Source organism: Scyliorhinus canicula, unplaced genomic scaffold, assembly GCF_902713615.1.
Source record: "Scyliorhinus canicula unplaced genomic scaffold, sScyCan1.1, whole genome shotgun sequence".
Lineage (NCBI taxonomy): Eukaryota > Metazoa > Chordata > Chondrichthyes > Carcharhiniformes > Scyliorhinidae > Scyliorhinus > Scyliorhinus canicula.
Genome location: NW_024055461.1, coordinates 444,246 through 460,944, shown reverse-complemented (window position 1 = coordinate 460,944; position 16,699 = coordinate 444,246). Strand labels below are relative to the sequence as shown.

The following is a 16,699-nucleotide window of genomic DNA, read 5'->3' as shown; positions in this document are numbered from 1 at the left end:
TGTCCGTGTGGAGTTTGCACATTCTCCCCGTGTCTGCGTGGGTTTCGCCCCTACAACCCAAAAATGTGCAGAGTAGGTGGATTGGCCACGCTAAATTGCCCCTTAATTGGAAAAAATAATTGGGTAATCTAAATTTATTTTTTAAAAAACAGATGAGGAGGAATTTCTTCAGCCGGAGGGTGGTGAATCTGTGGAAGTCTTTGCCACAGAATGCCGTGGAGGCCAATAACTGAGTGTCTTTAAGATACAGATAGATAGCTTCTTGATTAATCAGGGGATCAGGGTTTATGGAGAGAAGGCAGGAGAATGGACATGATAAAAATATCAGCCTTGATTGAATGGCGGAGCAGATTCGATGGGCCGAGTGGCCTAATTCTGTTCCTATGTCTTATGGTGTGAAGAAAAACATTCTGTGCTGCATGTGGGATCATGAATGCACTGCTCGAAAATGTGGTGGAGGCAGATTCAATTGATTCCTTGAAAAGAGAATTGGACAACTATCTGTTACTATCAGATCAGCCATGAGCTTATTAAATGGTGGAGCAGACTGGGCTGAATAGCCAACTCCAGCTCCTTGCTCATCTGTTCGTATCTTTTGAGGAGAAAAATATCTGCAGATTTCAGGGCCAATGACAGGGGATTGTGACTGTTGCAGAAAGTTGGCACAGATACAATTTGTTGAGTGCCTTTGTTTTGTGCTGTCACCTTTCTATGCCACTGTGTTATGAGGGAAATGCAGTGCATCAATGCAAGAGAGGCAGATTGCTCCCTCGAATGGGATTGGATTTGTTTATTGTCACGTGCACCGAGGTACAATGAAAAGTATTATTCTGCGAGTCGCTCAAACAGATCATTTCCTACATGAAAAGAATAAACTAAAAAGAAAATACATAATAGGTACAACAAGGTACACAATGTAAATATATAGACAAAGGCATTGAGTGAAGCATACAGGAGCGTAGTATTAATCAGGTCAGTCCATAAGAGGGTTGTTTAGGAGTCTGGTAATAGCGGGGAAGAAGCTGTTTGTATCAGATCGTGCGTGTTCTCAGAGTAGTATCTCCTGCCTGATGGAAACAGTTGGAAGAGTGAGTAAGCTGGGTGGGAGGGGTCTTTGATTATGCTGCCCGCTTTCCCAAAGCAGCGGGAGGTGTGGATAGAGTCAATGGATGAGAGGTAGCTTTGTGTGATGGACTGGGCTGTGTTCACTACTCTCTGAAGTTTCTTGCGGTCTTGGGCTGAGCAGTTGCCATACCAGGCTGTGATGCAGCCAGATAGGATGCTTTCTGTGGTGCATCTGTAAAAGTTGGTAAGAGTCAGTGTGGACATGTCAAATTTCCTTAGTTTCCTGAAGAAATATAGGCGCTGTTGTGCTTTCTTATGGTTGCGTCGATGTGCGTGGACCAGGACAGATTTTTGGTGATGGAAACCCTGTGGCCCAGTGCAGGAGAGGCTGGTTGTTGGGCAGTGTGAGGTGAACATACATGGCTGGATAAAGACTAAGGCAGATGTCAAGACCCTTAGAGCGAAAACAGGTCTGGAGGGAGTGGGTCAGTGAACCTGGAGAGTTGCATTTTGCATGAATCGTGAGTGTGACCCAGTCACAATTATGAACAGTAAACAAACCTATCACTGGTTTGATGAGATGATTTACCGTGTCCCAGGTGTTGTAAATACTGTACATACTGTAGATCAGCCTGCTTGCTGTCCATGGCTAAGTGATATCAGAATAATGTGCTTCTGTATTAAATTAAGTATCCAAACCTCTCATTGAGCTTCATGCCCAGCATCTTGACTAACTCTGGATCTTCTGTTTTGCTGACTGGGAAAACAAATCTTCCTGTTTACTAATTGCTCTATGGTGGCTGTGTTACCCAGAATCCCCCGGGCTGCAGTAAGTCCCCTATCAGTGAGTGTATGAGGCCAGTGTGCAGGTGCAGTGTGGGTGTGTGCTCTGAGCATGCTCAGTGTCAGTCATGGTGAGAGAGTGAGGAGGAGCTGGGTTGAACATAACAGTGAGCTGTACCCCTGTGAGACGGGCATCTCCCAGTCTCTGTTTGACTCTCCTGCAGATTCCTGTCATGGTTGATTTGGACAAGGAACTCTCATCATTTGAGCTGGAAAAGGTAATTGATTGCTGAGCAAGCAGAAAGGTGCCTGGCCAGGATGGAATTCCAGCTGAACTGCTCACACACAGAAAGTCCCATCGACTGTCACACCTTCCTGCCCTCCCCTTTTGGGCTGTGAGACTGGTCCACGGAACATGTGTGATGCAATAAAAACAGCAGTGACAGAGGGGACAGCATCAACTACAGGGACATCTCACTCCTTAGAGTCAGGGGAAGACCTTCACTTGGGTGATATTTAAAAGATTCATCTACTTGCAGACTGAGTGTATCCAGAAGCACAGTGCGGTTTCTGTGCTGACAGATCTACAGTGAACATGATCTTCTCCACACACCAGCTACAAGGGAAGAGAACAATTGGGATTTGATCTGAAGTGTCAGTGCTGAGACAGTGAAATGTTCTAATTACTGAGTGAAAGATAACCTTTCAGTGTGAGTCACAATTTACTGGGACAATTGGAAAAGGCACCAAAATGTTTCAATCTCTGAAGATAAACTTCAGCCTTGAAGTTATGTTTCAGAGATCACAAGCTGTGGGAATCTTTGTGAATGTTTCCTCTTCCCTTTTGTAAACAAGCAGAGTAGTTAACCCTTTCCCCTGACAGCACGGCAATGATTTGAAATAAAGACTTTGAATTTTAAAGATTTGGCTTCATCCCATTTGTTGGGGTCATATTTCCGACTGTGCTAATCATTGTGGGCTAAATGCAAATTTGCCAGAACATTTTTATTAATAATACTAATCTTTATTGTCACAAGTAGCCTTACATTAACACTGCAATGAAGTTACAGTGAAAAGCCCCCAGTCAGCACATCCCGGTGTCTGTTCAGGGACACAGAGGTAGAATTCAGAATTGTCATGTGAGAGTACCTTTAAGAACTGGGGGCGAAATTCTCCGCACCCGCGGAAAGTCGGCAAACCGTCGTAAAAATCGGGACCGTTTTACGACGGTCGCGAAGGCTTCATTTCCCGACCGATTCACTTCCTGGAAATGGGCTAGCAGCGTGGCCGCGTCAATTACGTGCGTGATGACGACGGAACGCGACGACGACACGAACACGCCCACGTGACGCCGCCCGACGCCGTAAAAAGGTGCGAGCGACCACAGAATCTGTCGGGCAGGATGTCGGAGCCTAGGCGAGCTGCTCCTCGCTTTATTGATGCAGACGTCGAGGCGCTGCTCGATGCCGTGGAGCAGAGGAGGGGCATCATCCGCCCGCGGAGAGGGCATCGCCAACCTGCCAGCACGGTACGCCAGGCCTGGCGTGACGTGGCTGCTGCCGTCAGTGCTGTGGGGCAGACCCCTCGCTCAGCAGAGCAGTGCCGAAAGAAGCTACACGACCTCACCAGGTCTGCCAGGGTAAGTGGCATGAGGGTGCCCCCTAGTCACAACCATCCCTCCCCCTTAACTGCCCGGGGGGGGGGGAGAGGGATTGGGGCAGAGTTATTTGAGGGTGGTTCACAAAGTTGTCACAGACCCAGCGCTCTGGCCCCGAGGAGAGATGCAATCATCTGATGACAACTTGCCCCCCCCAAACTGTGCCAGTATCAGAACGGACTGCTGATACCTACCGTTTTGTAATGATCTACCTATGTTCCCTCCCCCAACAGGCCAAGGCCGGTCATAACCACCGTGAGCGGCACAAGACTGGAGGGGGTTCGCCCAACATGCACCCCCTCAGCACCTTTGAACAGAGGGCACTGGACCTTGTTGGGGGGTCTGCCACCCGCGATATCGCGCAATGCGAGGTTGGCGGAACTGCAGCAAGTGAGACACCCCCCCAGACAAACACCCCCCCCCCCCCCCCCCATCCTCTGTCCCTTCACACACCCTGCCCACTGGGACACCTCCCCATCCTCTGTCCCTTCACACACCCTGCCCACTGGGACACCTCCCCCATCCTCTGTCCCTTCACAACACCCTGCCCACTGGGACACCTCCCCATCCTCTGTCCCTTCACACACCCTGCCCACTGGGACACCTCCCATCCTCTGTCCCTTCACACACCCTGCCCACTGGGACACCTCCCCATCCTCTGTCCCTTCACACACCCTGCCCACTGGGTCCGTCCAGCGGCCTGCCGAGCAAATCGAAATAACCCGTCTCATTCTCTTCCCTAGGACGTGATGCCGAACGACCAGGGCCGTCTGGCTGCAGACGGAGACAGGAATCTGCCGCCACCTCACCCGGGGCCGCACAACAGAGGGTGCCCGATCAGCGGGCAGCCCTATCCGCCCCAACCCAATCTGCGGACCAGGACGCACAGAGGGTTCGAAGTCCACCACCACCACCAGAAATGGCCAGGGACAACCCTCCTGTCGCTGAGCAGCCCCACACCATGGACGAGGACCTAACCATTGAGAGCGTTGGGCTTGCGGCACTGCTTTCTCCCACACCATCCACCATCCCAGAGACACTCACCCCGGCTGGCCTATTTAGTGATGAGTCTCCTGGGGCACAGTCTGGTTGGCACATCACAGATGAGCAGGTACAGCAGGTGGAGGTCGGAGCAACAGAGGGCCCGGACTCGCGGAGGCCAGACCAGGCCCAGGATGCAGCTGGCTCCCAGACGTTTTCGGAGTTCCTGGAGTTTATCAACCCACCCGCACAGCCGATGCCTCAGGAAACCCAGGGAAACAATGACGGGATGAGGGCTTCCTTCCAGACTCTGCAGACGCTGTTAGAGGAGTCGAACCGCGTCCAAGAGCAGGGAGTGGTGCCGCTCATGGCAGAGACCCAGTCCGACACCGCACGGGTGGCATCCGCGGTGGAGGCAATGGGTCAGGTTATGCAAGACGCTGGGGTTAATGTGCACGCGTCATCCGCGGCCCTGGACAGGGTTGCCCTCTCACAGGCAGCAATGTGCCAGAGCCAAACCGACATTGCCGGCGCCCTGCGGGCCATGGCCGAGTCTCAGCAGGTCATTGGCCAGTCGCAGCACGCCATGGCACAGTCCCAGCAGTCGATAGCACAGTCCCAGCTGTCAGTCGCGGAGACCATCAACCGCCTGACACATGTGCTGGATGGCGTCGTGCACACACAGGTTGAGATCGCACAGTCCCTGGCGGGAATGTCTAACTCCCTGGACTCCGTCTCTGCAAACCTTCGGATCCTGGTGGATACCGTTGCAGGCCTCCAGGACTGGCAGCGCCAGGTGTCGGTGGTGCGACGGGGAACCTCCCCGCTCGCACCTCTGTCCCAAAGTGAGGCCCGGGGGCCACCGGGCTCCCCGAGGGAGGAGGAGGTTTCGGGGCCTGTCCCATTAACTCCATCACGGGACGTCCCGGAATTCTCGGCCTCCCCCCGTCCCATCCCTGGTGCATTGGGTGGGCAGCAGGCAGAGCAGGGTGGCACAATGTCACCCGAGACGCCCGCAGAGCAGCCTGGCCCATCAAGGCCGGGTCGCCCCAGGAAACCTGCCTAACCCCTGGTCACTTTCTGCATCCAACGGCCAGTAAACTATGGCCTCCTCACGGGTGCGTCAGTGGCCTGTGTCCGGAAGCCACAGGGCAACCAGCGGCCGTGTCCTCGTCACCTGCACACCATGGCATGGTGGCAGACATTTTGTTACAGGGTTGGACGGCTCACTCTCTACCTAACCCCCCCCCCTCCGTCGCCCACCACTGCCCCCTCCGTCTCCCCCACTGCCTCCCCGTCTCCCCCACTGCCTCCCCCGTCTCCCCCACTGCCCTCTCCGTCTCCCCCACTGCCTCCCCCGTCTCCCCCACTGCCCCCTCCGTCTCCCCCACTGCCTCCCCCGTCTTCCCCACTGCCCCCTCCGTCTCCCCCACTGCCTCCCCCGTCTCCCCCACTGCCCCCTCCGTCTCCCCCACTGCCTCCCCCGTCTCCCCCACTGCCCCCTCCGTCTCCCCCACTGCCTCCCCCGTCTCCCCCACTGCCCCCTCCGTCTCCCCCACTGCCTCCCCCGTCTCCCCCACTGCCTCCCCCGTCTCCCCCACTGCCCCCTCCGTCTCCCCCACTGCCTCCCCCGTCTCCCCCACTGCCTCCCCCGTCTCCCCCACTGCCCCCTCCATCTCCCCCACTGCCTCCCCCGTCTCCCCCACTGCCTCCCCCGTCTCCCCCACTGCCCCCTCCGTCTCCCCCACTGCCTCCCCCGTCTCCCCCACTGCCTCCCCCGTCTCCCCCACTGCCCCCTCCGTCTCCCCCACTGCCTCCCCCGTCTCCCCCACTGCCTTCCCCGTCTCCCCCACTGCCTCCCCCGTCTCCCCCCCACTGCCCCCGTTCTGGACCCCCTCCCGTTCCCAGGGATGCCTTCCCCGTTGTGGCCAGACTCGAGCGGTGCGCTGAACGGTGCGCTGAGCGGTGCGCAGAGTGGTGCCCTGACCTCCTCCAAGCAGTCGTCAGCCAGGCCGACTGGTTGACGAATTTAAAAAGCAGGTGTGTTTCACGACGTCCAAACAGGGCGCCATGACGTCGGGACTTCGGCCCATCCGGGCCGGTGAATAGCGGGGGGGCTCTCAGTGGCGATTCTGGTCGTGTCAGGGGCGGGAAGGAGGCGTTTGTCGGGAAACGCGACTCCGACAATTTGCGGGGTTCGGAGAATAGCGGGAGGGCGTCGGAACAGCGTCGCCGTAAAAATTTCCGACGCCCGCTATTCTCCGACCCGTCGTGAGTCCAGAGAATCTCGCCCTGGGTGTTTATCAAATAGCTGCAGTGAAGACAGACAGCCCAGCTCCACCCATACTCTGATATCACTGCAGCTATTTGAGTTTGCACATTCTCCGCGTCTCTGTGTGAGTTCCCATCGGGTGCTCCAGTTTTCTCCCACCGTCCAGAGATGTGCAAGTTAGGTGGATTGACCATGCTAAATTGGTCCTTTATAATATAATATTTATTGTCACAAGTCGGCTTACATGAACACTGCAATGAAGTTACTATGAAAAGCCCCGAGTTGCCACATACCGGCACCTGTTCGGATACACAGAGGGAGAATTCAGAATTTCCAAATTACCTAACAGCATGTCATTTGGGACTTCTGGGAGGAAACCGAAGCACCCGGCGGAAACCCACGAAGACACGGAGAATGTGCAGACCCCACACAAACAATGACCCAAGCTGGGAATCGAATCTGGGACCCTGGAGCTGTGAAACAATTGTGCTAACCACTGTGCTACCAAAAATGTTTAGGTGGAGTTACTGGGTTACGGGGATAGGGTGGAGGCATGAGCCTAAGTAGGGAACTCTTTCCAACGGCCGGTGCAGGCTCGAATGCCGAATGGCCTCCGTCTGCACTGTAAATTCTATGATGCTGTAGGATTTTCTCTCTCACAGTCTCCTCCGATGGGTCTGTCTGGTGGTATTTCCCTGACATCAGCAATGTTGCTTCACTGTGCTAACCACTGTTTGTCTCTTGTATTTCACAACTGTGACAGGGCAGAGACCTGATTCAAGGGACTCAAACATGGGAGTTCTGGGAAAGATGGGCAAGGATTTGGGAGGTGACATGTTCAAATAGTTTGGAGAGGAGAGGGAGGTTGAAGATGTGGCAGTAATTTGTAAGGATGGTAGGGTCAAGGGTTTGTTTTATTGAGGAGGGGGTGATGATGGCAGATTTGAAGGACAGAGAGACAGTACCTGAAGAGAGAGAAATGTTGACAATATCCATGGACACAGGGTAGTTGGCTGATCAGTAGCTCAGCGGGAATAGGGTCGATGGAGCAGGAGCTGGGTCTCATGGACAAGATGAGCTCTGAGAGGGCGAGGGGAGATGGAAGAGAAACTAGAGAATGATGTGGGTTCTGGGCTCGGGCGAAATTTAGAGACAGTTTGGTCCGGTGGGCTCGTGGAAGGGAGGGAAGCAGCAGAGGCAGCTGATCGGATTGACTCAATCTCATGTCACAAAGAAGCTCCACAAGCTCCTCACACTTCTTGTTGGAGGTGAGGATGGAAGAGACAGGGGAGAGCGAGAGTACTTCAAAAGGAACAAACTTGTGTCAGAGATATTAAAAAGTTTCAGCACACTACGTGTTTAACACAAATCTAATTTATTTGACTTTTCGCCAGAATATTAGCCCCTGTAAATGGGCTGGAGTTTGTTATCAGCAGAAAGAGACCCAAATGAAGATGGTTCAGTCCTGAACGTGAGGAACAGCAAAATCCAATCACCGTAGTTACTTGTGTCCTCGTTGGTGTGTCAGCAGGTGGGATGAAGTGGTGAATCCCTTCCCACAATTGGCGCAGACGAATGGTCTCTCCCCAGTGTGAATTCGCTGATGTACAGTGAGGTCAGATGAGTGTCTGAACCCAGTCCCGCAGTGAGAGCACCTAAACGGTCTCTCGTCAGTGTGAACACGTTTATGGCACATCAGTTCCCCAGAACTTTTATAGCAATTCCCGCAGTCTGGACATTGAAACGGTCTCTCATCAGTGTGAACCCGCTGGTGCTTCTGTAAGTTGGATGACTGAGTGAATCCCTTCCCACACTTGGCACAGACAAATGGCCTCTCCCCAGTGTGAACTCGCTGGTGACTCAGCAGGTGGGATGACTTAGTGAATCCCTTCCCACATTCTGAGCAGGTGAATGGTCTCTCCCCAGTATGAACTCGCTGGTGTGCAGACAGAGCAGATGACTGCGTGAATCCCTTCCCACACTTGGAGCAGGTAAATGGTCTCTCCCCAGTGTGAACTCGCTGGTGATTCCGCAGGGCCGATAACTGAATGAATCCCTTCCCACACTCTTCGCAGGTGAATGGTCTCTCCCCAGTGTGACTGCGTCGATGAGTTTCCAGCTTTGATGGGGAAGTGAATCCTTTCCCACAGTCCGCACATTTCCACGGTTTCTCCTCAGTGTGACTGCATTTGTGGCTTGTGAGGCCTGATGATTGACTGAATCCTCGTCCACACACACAACACGTGTACGGTTTTTCCCCACTGAGAACGATGCTTTTTCCTTCCATGTTCAAAATCCGCTGATATTCAGGATATGATGAATTGAGGACTTTTGTCAGATCCTGATGTGATGTTTGGTTTGAGTTTCTGGACTTTGAAGCCTCCTCTTCGAACCCCCTGTGAAACTGATTTAAAACAGAAAATAGGGAGTGAGACAGAACCCAGAAAAACTCAAAAAGTAGGTTGTGAAATTGAGCTGAATGAATCTGGTCATTTGTGGGGTCGACACTGGGAAAAAGTGACCATGAAAACTGATGAATTGGCAGAAAAACCCACCTGGGCTCTTTGGGAGGAGACAGAAAGATGTGAAGAGAGATTTTGTATATCTACGAGTCATATTAAAGAGAATAGATGGCAAAGCAAATTCAACCTTGAGCTTCATAAACAGTAATATTGATACCAAAACTATGCTTCTGGTGGAACGGTAGTTAGCACTGCTGCCTCACAGCGCCAGGGACTCGGGTTCAATTCCGGCCTTGGTGACTGTCTATGTGGAGTTTGCACTTTCTCCCCGTGTCTACGTGGGTTTCCACCCGGTGCTGATGTTTCCTCCCACAGTCTAAAGAAGGAAATGTTAGGTGAATTGGCCTTGATAAATTGTCCCATAGTGTCCAGGGATGTGCAGGTCAGGTGGGGTTATGGGACAGGGTAGGAGTGTGGGCTGAGCAGGGTGCCCTTTCAGAGAATCAGTACCGACTTGATGGGCCGAATGGCCTCCTTCTGAACTGTAGGAATTCTATGGTTCTAATTCTATTCTATGAATCTTTATAAAGCTCTGGTCACCACCCTTCAGGAAGAATGGGAAGGTTCTTGGAGAAGGTGCAGAGGAGATTTACCAGAATGGTTCCAGCAAAGGAGGCTGAGGGGAGATTTGATTCAGGGACACAAGACTATGCCAGATTTCCATCTGGTGGACAAAGAAACTCTGTTTCCATTCACTGATCGTACAAGCAGTCGGGACACAGATTTAAAGTTCTGGGTAAAACCTGGATTGAACTATATAAGATCCTGAGGGGTCTTGACAGGGTGGATGTGGAGAGGATGTTTCCTCTTGTGGGAGAATCTGGAACAAGGGGGTCACTGTTGCAAAATAAGGAGTCACCCATTTCAGATGCAGATGAAGATATTTTTTTCTCGAGGGTTGTGAGACAGGGGGTGGCACAGTGGTTAGCACTGCTGCCTCACAGTATAGGGACCCAGGTTCAATTCCGACCCTGAGTGACTGTGTGCAGTTTGCAAGGTCTCCCTGTGTCTGTGTGGGTTTCCTCCGGGTGCTCCGGATTCCTCACACAGTTCAAAGATGTGCAGGTTAGGTGGATTAGCCATGCTAAATTGCCCCTTCGTCTCCAACGATGTGCACGTTAGGTGGGGTTATGAAAATGAAAATCACTTATTGTCACGAGTAGGCTTCAATGAAGTTACTGTGAAAAGCCCCTAGTCGCCACATTCCGCCGCCTGTTCGGGGAGGCTGGTACGGGAATTGAACAGTGCTGCTGGACTGCCTTGGTCTGCTTTAAAAGGCAGCGATTTAGCCCAGTGTGCTAAACCAGCCCCAGGTTATGAGGATGGAGTGGGTGGGATGGAGTGGGCCTGGGTGGGGTGCTCTTTCAGAGGGTTGGTGCGGACCTGATGGGCTGAATGGGCTCCTTCTGCACTGTTGGGATTCTATGACTTTGGAGCTTCTGTCCTCAAAAGGTAGTGGACGTCGAGTCCTTGAATATTTTTAAGGCAGAGTTGGATAGATTCTCGATAAGCAAGGGGGTCAAATGTTATCGGGTCGGCAGGAATGTGGAATTGAGGTTGAAATTTTTGAATGATGGTGCAGGTCTGATGGGCCGACTCCTAGTTTGTATGGAAGAGCAGGCTCGAGGGGCCGAATCCTAGTTTGTATGTAAGGAGCAGATATGATGGGCCGACTCCTAGTTTGTATGTCAGGAGCAGGCTCGAGGGGCCGACCCCTAGTTTGTGTGTAAGGAGCAGGCTCGAGGGGCCGACTCCTAGTTTGTATGTAAGGAGCAGGCTCGAGGGACCGACTCCTAGTCTGTGTGTAGGAGCAGGCTTGAGGGGCCGACTCCTAGTCTGTGTGTAAGGAGCAGGCTCGAGGGGCCGACTCCTAGTTTGTGTGTAAGGGGCAGACTAGAGGGACCGACTCCTAGTTTGTGTGCAAGGAGCTGGCTCGAGGGGCCGACTCCTAGTTTGTGTGTAAGGATCAGGCTCCAGGGACCGAGTCCCAATTTTTATGTAAGGAGCAGGCTCGAGGGGCCGACCCCTAGTTTGTGTGTAAGGAGCAGGCTCGAGGGGCCGACTCCTAGTTTGTATGTAAGGAGCAGGCTCGAGGGGCCGACTCCTAGTTTGTGTGTAAGGAGCAGGCTCCAGGGACCGACGCCTAGTTTGTGTGTAAGGAGCAGGCTCGAGGGGCCGACTCCTAGTTTGTGTGTAAGGAGCAGGCTCGAGGGGCCGACTCCTAGTTTGTCTGTAAGGAGCAGGCTCGAGGGGCCGACTCCTAGTCTGTGTGTAAGGAGCAGGCTCGAGGGGCTGATTCTTAGTTTGTGTGTAAGGAGCAGGCTCGAGGGGCCGACTCCTAGTTTGTGTGTAAGGAGCAGGCTCGAAGGGCCGACTCCTAGTTTGTCTGTAAGGAGCAGGCTCGAGGGGCCGACTCCTAGTTTGTGTGTAAGGAGGAGGCTCGAGGGGCTGACTCCTAGTTTGTGTGTAAGGAGCAGGCTCGAGGGGCCGACTCCTAGTTTGTATGTAAGGAGCAGGCTCGAGGGGCCGACTCCTAGTTTGTGTGTAAGGAGCAGGCTCGAGGGGCCGACTCCTAGTTTGTATGTAAGGAGCAGGCTCGAGGGGCCGACTCCTAGTCTGTATGTAAGGAGCAGGCTCAAGGGGCCGACTCCTAGTTTGTCTGTAAGGAGCAGGCTTTAGGGGCCGACTCCTAGTTTGTGTAAGGAGCAGCCTCGAGGGGGCGACTCCTAGATATTAGATATATCTCTGCTCAATATTAATTTATTGCCCCCTTAAATGTGAGCCATATTCTGGGGAAACCAACCCTTTAGTTGTGAACATTAGGAAAGAGACCATCCTTTTAGCCAGACAAATAAATGAATGAAGCTGAGGGACACTGCAGCGTGGGCGTGAATGCTGGGTCTGAATGGGTTGTTTCACTGCATCGGGCACAAGGACCTTGCCGAGTGAGTCTCCGAAGCCTCGCCCATTACCGACGTCACCGCACCCGCTCATTCGCGCCGCTCCATCTGAATCAAGATGGCGGCCGTGAAACTGGGCCTGTTATCGGGAAAAAGAGCCGAATCTGCAAACGCAGGACCTGCAGGTACGTATTCCTGGTTTAAGGCCTTCACGCGGTGTTTAGAAACTCTCTCCCTCCAGAGTGGGCTCTATCGCTTCCTCTGGATTTCCGCATCCTTACCCGCTTTCCATCAGACAAAGAAGCGTCTCTTTCCCAGGCACCATCACCCACCGCTCATGCTCCAACTAATCCCAGGCATTGCGCCTGCGCACTGCTGTCCTGCGGTGTCGATAGGGGACATTCACCACCGCGGGATATGCCGGGTAATGCACGCTCCATTGACCATCCCAATTAGTGAATAGTGATTTTTGTTTGCTATGATGTGAAGATTGGGTGAGTGGGATAAAAATCATACATAAATCCAAGTAAGAGGGAGGCCTGTGGCGTAATGGTTAGCAGTGAGACTGAGGCGCTGAGGACCTGATGGACTGGGGTTGTGTTCATTGCTCTCTGTAGTTTCTGATGGTCTTGGGCTGAGCAGTTGCCACAGCAGGCTGTGATGCAGCCAGATAGGATGTTTTCCCATCATGTTTTCCTGCATCTGTAAAAATCATAAGACTCAATGTGGACATGCTGGATTTACATAGTTTCCTGAGGAAGTATATGCGCTGTTATGCTTTCTTGGTCGTATCGTCGATGTGGGAAGCCCAATTCATCTAATATTGGAAAATTGATATCTAATGAGAGGGAAATCAATTTGTGTATCCTTTTTAACGTGGCCAATCCATCAACCCGCACATCTTTGGGGCTGAGATCTACGCAGGCACAGGGATAACAATTTATGTATCCTTAATGAACATCGATATGCAGAGAGGAAGATAAAAATCCTTTAAACATCTCACTTGGCACAGATTTGTCTGAAACTCTAAACAGGAGCTTCAGGAAATCAAAGTCCTGACAAATAGCCAACTGCCCAGCTGATGGAAGACATTCTTAAAATATAAATTGTTGGACCTTGATTCGAATCTCGGCTTGGGTCACTGTCCCATGTCTGCGTGGGTTTCCTCCGGGTGCTCCGGTTTCCTCCCACAGTCCACTGGTTAGGTGAAATGGACATTATGAATTCTCCCTCAGTGTACCCGAACAGTAATTTCATTGCAGTGTAAGCCTATTTGTGACACTAATAAAAAAAAGATATTCACTCACTTGACTGACCAACTCGGGATCCAGCCCTCAAGTCTGGTGACAGAGCTCACTGCTCCCTTCCCTTCTGGCCTCTGAGCTCCTCTTGCTGCTGTTTCCCAGGGCAATCTATGTCCACTCTCCTACATTACTCTGTCTGATGGAGTTCAGAGACTCAGGAAGAAAAGACTGAGGACATGAATCTGAATTCAGAAATTCAGTTAAAGAAACATGATAAACTGAAAGATTTAAGTCACAGTATTTGATTGCAATTAATATATTAATTTTGTCTGACACTTATGCGGAATGAAGCAAATTATGTTCGTTGTTTTATATCGTTCTTCTTTTCTATGGTTTTGACACATCATCTTTCTTTTTTCTTACATTTAAATGGTGGACCATGCTACCCAGAATTCCCTGCATGGGTCAATACAGATATTTTAGTTTATTCACAACTCCATATTACAAAAGAACACAGCTGAATACAAAACAATCAGCAATACAGTAAAAACATCCACAATACACCAAAACTGAACATTTTGAATTATCTCTCAGTGAACCAGAATGGGGGCCGAAGGGTGGCGACTCAGGGATTTTCACAGTAACTTCATTGCAGTTAATGTAAGCCGACTTGTGACAATAAAGATTATTATTATAAAACAGAAACCAATGAATAATCAACAAGAAAACAATACCGCCAGATTTCATGCCAGCACACACCCACCACCACCACATCAGCAGAAAGGCTCCCAAACAAGCAGCACAGACCACTGGTAAAGGACACACTGATATGGGGCATGGCGGAAGGGAGAGAGAGGGAAAGCACACCCCTCTCAAGAGGGAGCACAGTTCAACCCAGAAACAGTTGTGTATGTGAGTGCATCCCATCTTAATCAAAAAGACTGGAATGCGCAGGTACAGAAAGGCTGAGCAGACCAATTATGAGCAGGGTTCAGTTAGGATGGGCATCGGATGCAGAAGCAATTTGGGCTGGAGTGGAGACGGGGGAGATGCTGCTGGGTTTAACCCATCGGACTGGGACTTAGGAGGACGAACAGGCCATTCGGCCCTCCAAGCCTGTTCCACCATTCAATAAAATCAGGGCTGATCTGGTTGTGGTCTCAGTTCCCCTTGCCTGTCTGCACCTCCCACCTGCACCCAGAACCCTTGTCTCCCTTGTCTATCAAAAATCTATCATCCAACTCTTCCTTAAATAACTTCAATACCCCAGCTTTCACTGTTCTCTGGGAAGTGAATTCCACAGACTAATGAACCTCGGAAACAAAGAAATTATCCTCATTTTAGCCTTCACGTTCTCCCCATCTCTCATTCTTAAAGCGTGTCGCCTTGTTCTAGTCTTTCCCACGGGTCGAAAACCGTCCTCATTGTTTTCCTCCTCTGAGCCTCTGAACACCATCAGAGTAATGTAGGAGAGTGGACACTGATTGTCCTGGGAAAGGTGTGTAATCGGCGGGGCTTCGTTGTCTATTCCCGGCCTGGTCCCAGTGCTCAAAATAGCATCGTTCTGGCAACAAGTTAAACAACTTCACCCATCCCCAGGCTGCAGTCGGGAGGAGTGCATGAAGCCATGTATATATTCAGGGTGAGAGGTTACAGCCTCTGTATAGTTTCCTGAAGGGGCTGCTCCTCAACTTTGGTTACACTTGAGCCCCAGGCTCCTAATCTTTGGCTGTCCAGTATGGAGGAGGCTGGGTAAATCAGATCTGGTTAACACAGAAATTTGTTGAACCTCAGTGAGCAATTCTTCTGGAGGTTGGGCCCTGTCAGACTGCCTTACAACGTTTCATTGAAAGGGAGCAGTGGTGTCCACTGGTACGATTGCTACCTTCCACAACTGGTGGGAAACTCGGTACAGAGCAACTCCAAAACACTGGAAGCAACATTCTGGTTCAGTTAGGAAGCTTCCCTTTGATTTTGTTGCTAATTTTGTCTTCTTTCAGTTTGTTTGGACCACTTATTTGGGGTAACAAGCGATAAAAGATTAGTCCACAGAAACTGGAATTGTCTATTCTGAATTTCTATTGCTATACAGTGATGATGTTTGTAAACTTCTTTTACAGGGTATTAGGAGAAAAAATTTTGCAAGTGGAAACTCAAACAAAACATCGCAGAGATGTAACAGAATCATTCGCTACATCAAAATCTGAATAACTTCGGAGAATGTGGAAGGAGAAATGTTTCTCTGTTCTATTGGTGGGAAAATATTTGAAACATCAGTGTGACTGGAAAAGCACCGAGACCCACACAACACACAGCCGAGTGAGAGAGCTCCAGTGAACTGACTGTGGAAACATCAGTGTGACTGGAAAAGCACCGATACCCACACAACACACAGCCGAGTGAGTGTTCCAGTGAACAGACTGTGGAAAGTTTTAACCAGTTACACAGCCTGATAAAAATACAAACATTCACAGTGGGGAGAAACCGTACACATGTTCTGTGTGTGGATCAAGCTTCAACTGATCATCCAACCTGGAGAGACACAATAAATCCAGCACCATGGAGAAACCGTGGAAGTGTGAGGACTGTGGGAAGGGATTCAATTATCCATCCCTGCTTGAAAATCATCGACGCAGTCACACTGGGGAGAGGCCATTCATCTGCTCCGTATGTGGGAAGGGATTCATTCAGTCCTCCCACCTGCTGACACACCAGCAAGTTCACATTGACGAGAGGCTCTTTAACCCCTCAGGCTGTGATAACAACTCTAAAAGCTCCGAGGACCTGGTCACGCACCAGGTTGTTCCCACAGAGAGACAATTCAGTTGCTCTCACTGTGCGAAGCAGTTCATACGATCACAGACTCATTGAACATGAACGTACTCACACTGGGGAGAGACCATTCACCTGCTCTGTGTGTGGGAAAGGATTCACCCGATCAGCCTACCTCACTACACACCGACTGGTTCACACGGATAACAGACCTTTCAAATGTACTGAATGTGAGAAGAGTTATAAAACCACAAGTGAATTGCTGATACACCAGAGAGTCCACACTGGGGAGAGGCCATTCATCTGCTCTGTTTGTGGGAAGGGATTCTCACGATCATCCCACCTTGCTAAACACCAACTGGTTCACACGGATAAAAGACTTTTCAAATGTTCTGAGTGTGAGAAGATTTACAAAACCTCAACTGATCTGCTAACACACCAGCGAGTTCACAATGAGGAGAGGCCATTCAGGTGTACTGTGTGTGGGAATGGATTCACTCTGA

At 51.1% G+C, this 16,699-nt stretch overlaps 1 protein-coding gene across 1 annotated transcript in view; it reads right to left on the bottom strand.

The window, feature by feature from the left end:
• The window catches only part of LOC119959639 (zinc finger protein 229-like), a gene marked incomplete at its 5' end in the record, with an annotated part of 15,750 nt that extends 6,816 nt beyond the window's left edge, over window positions 1–8,934 (bottom strand). Inside the window, one exon of the mRNA XM_038787825.1 lies at window positions 8,263–8,934. Coding sequence (XP_038643753.1) covers window positions 8,263–8,934 — 672 coding nt within the window. The remainder of the gene's footprint in view (window positions 1–8,262) is intronic.
• Between the last annotated feature and the right edge of the window lie 7,765 nt (window positions 8,935–16,699).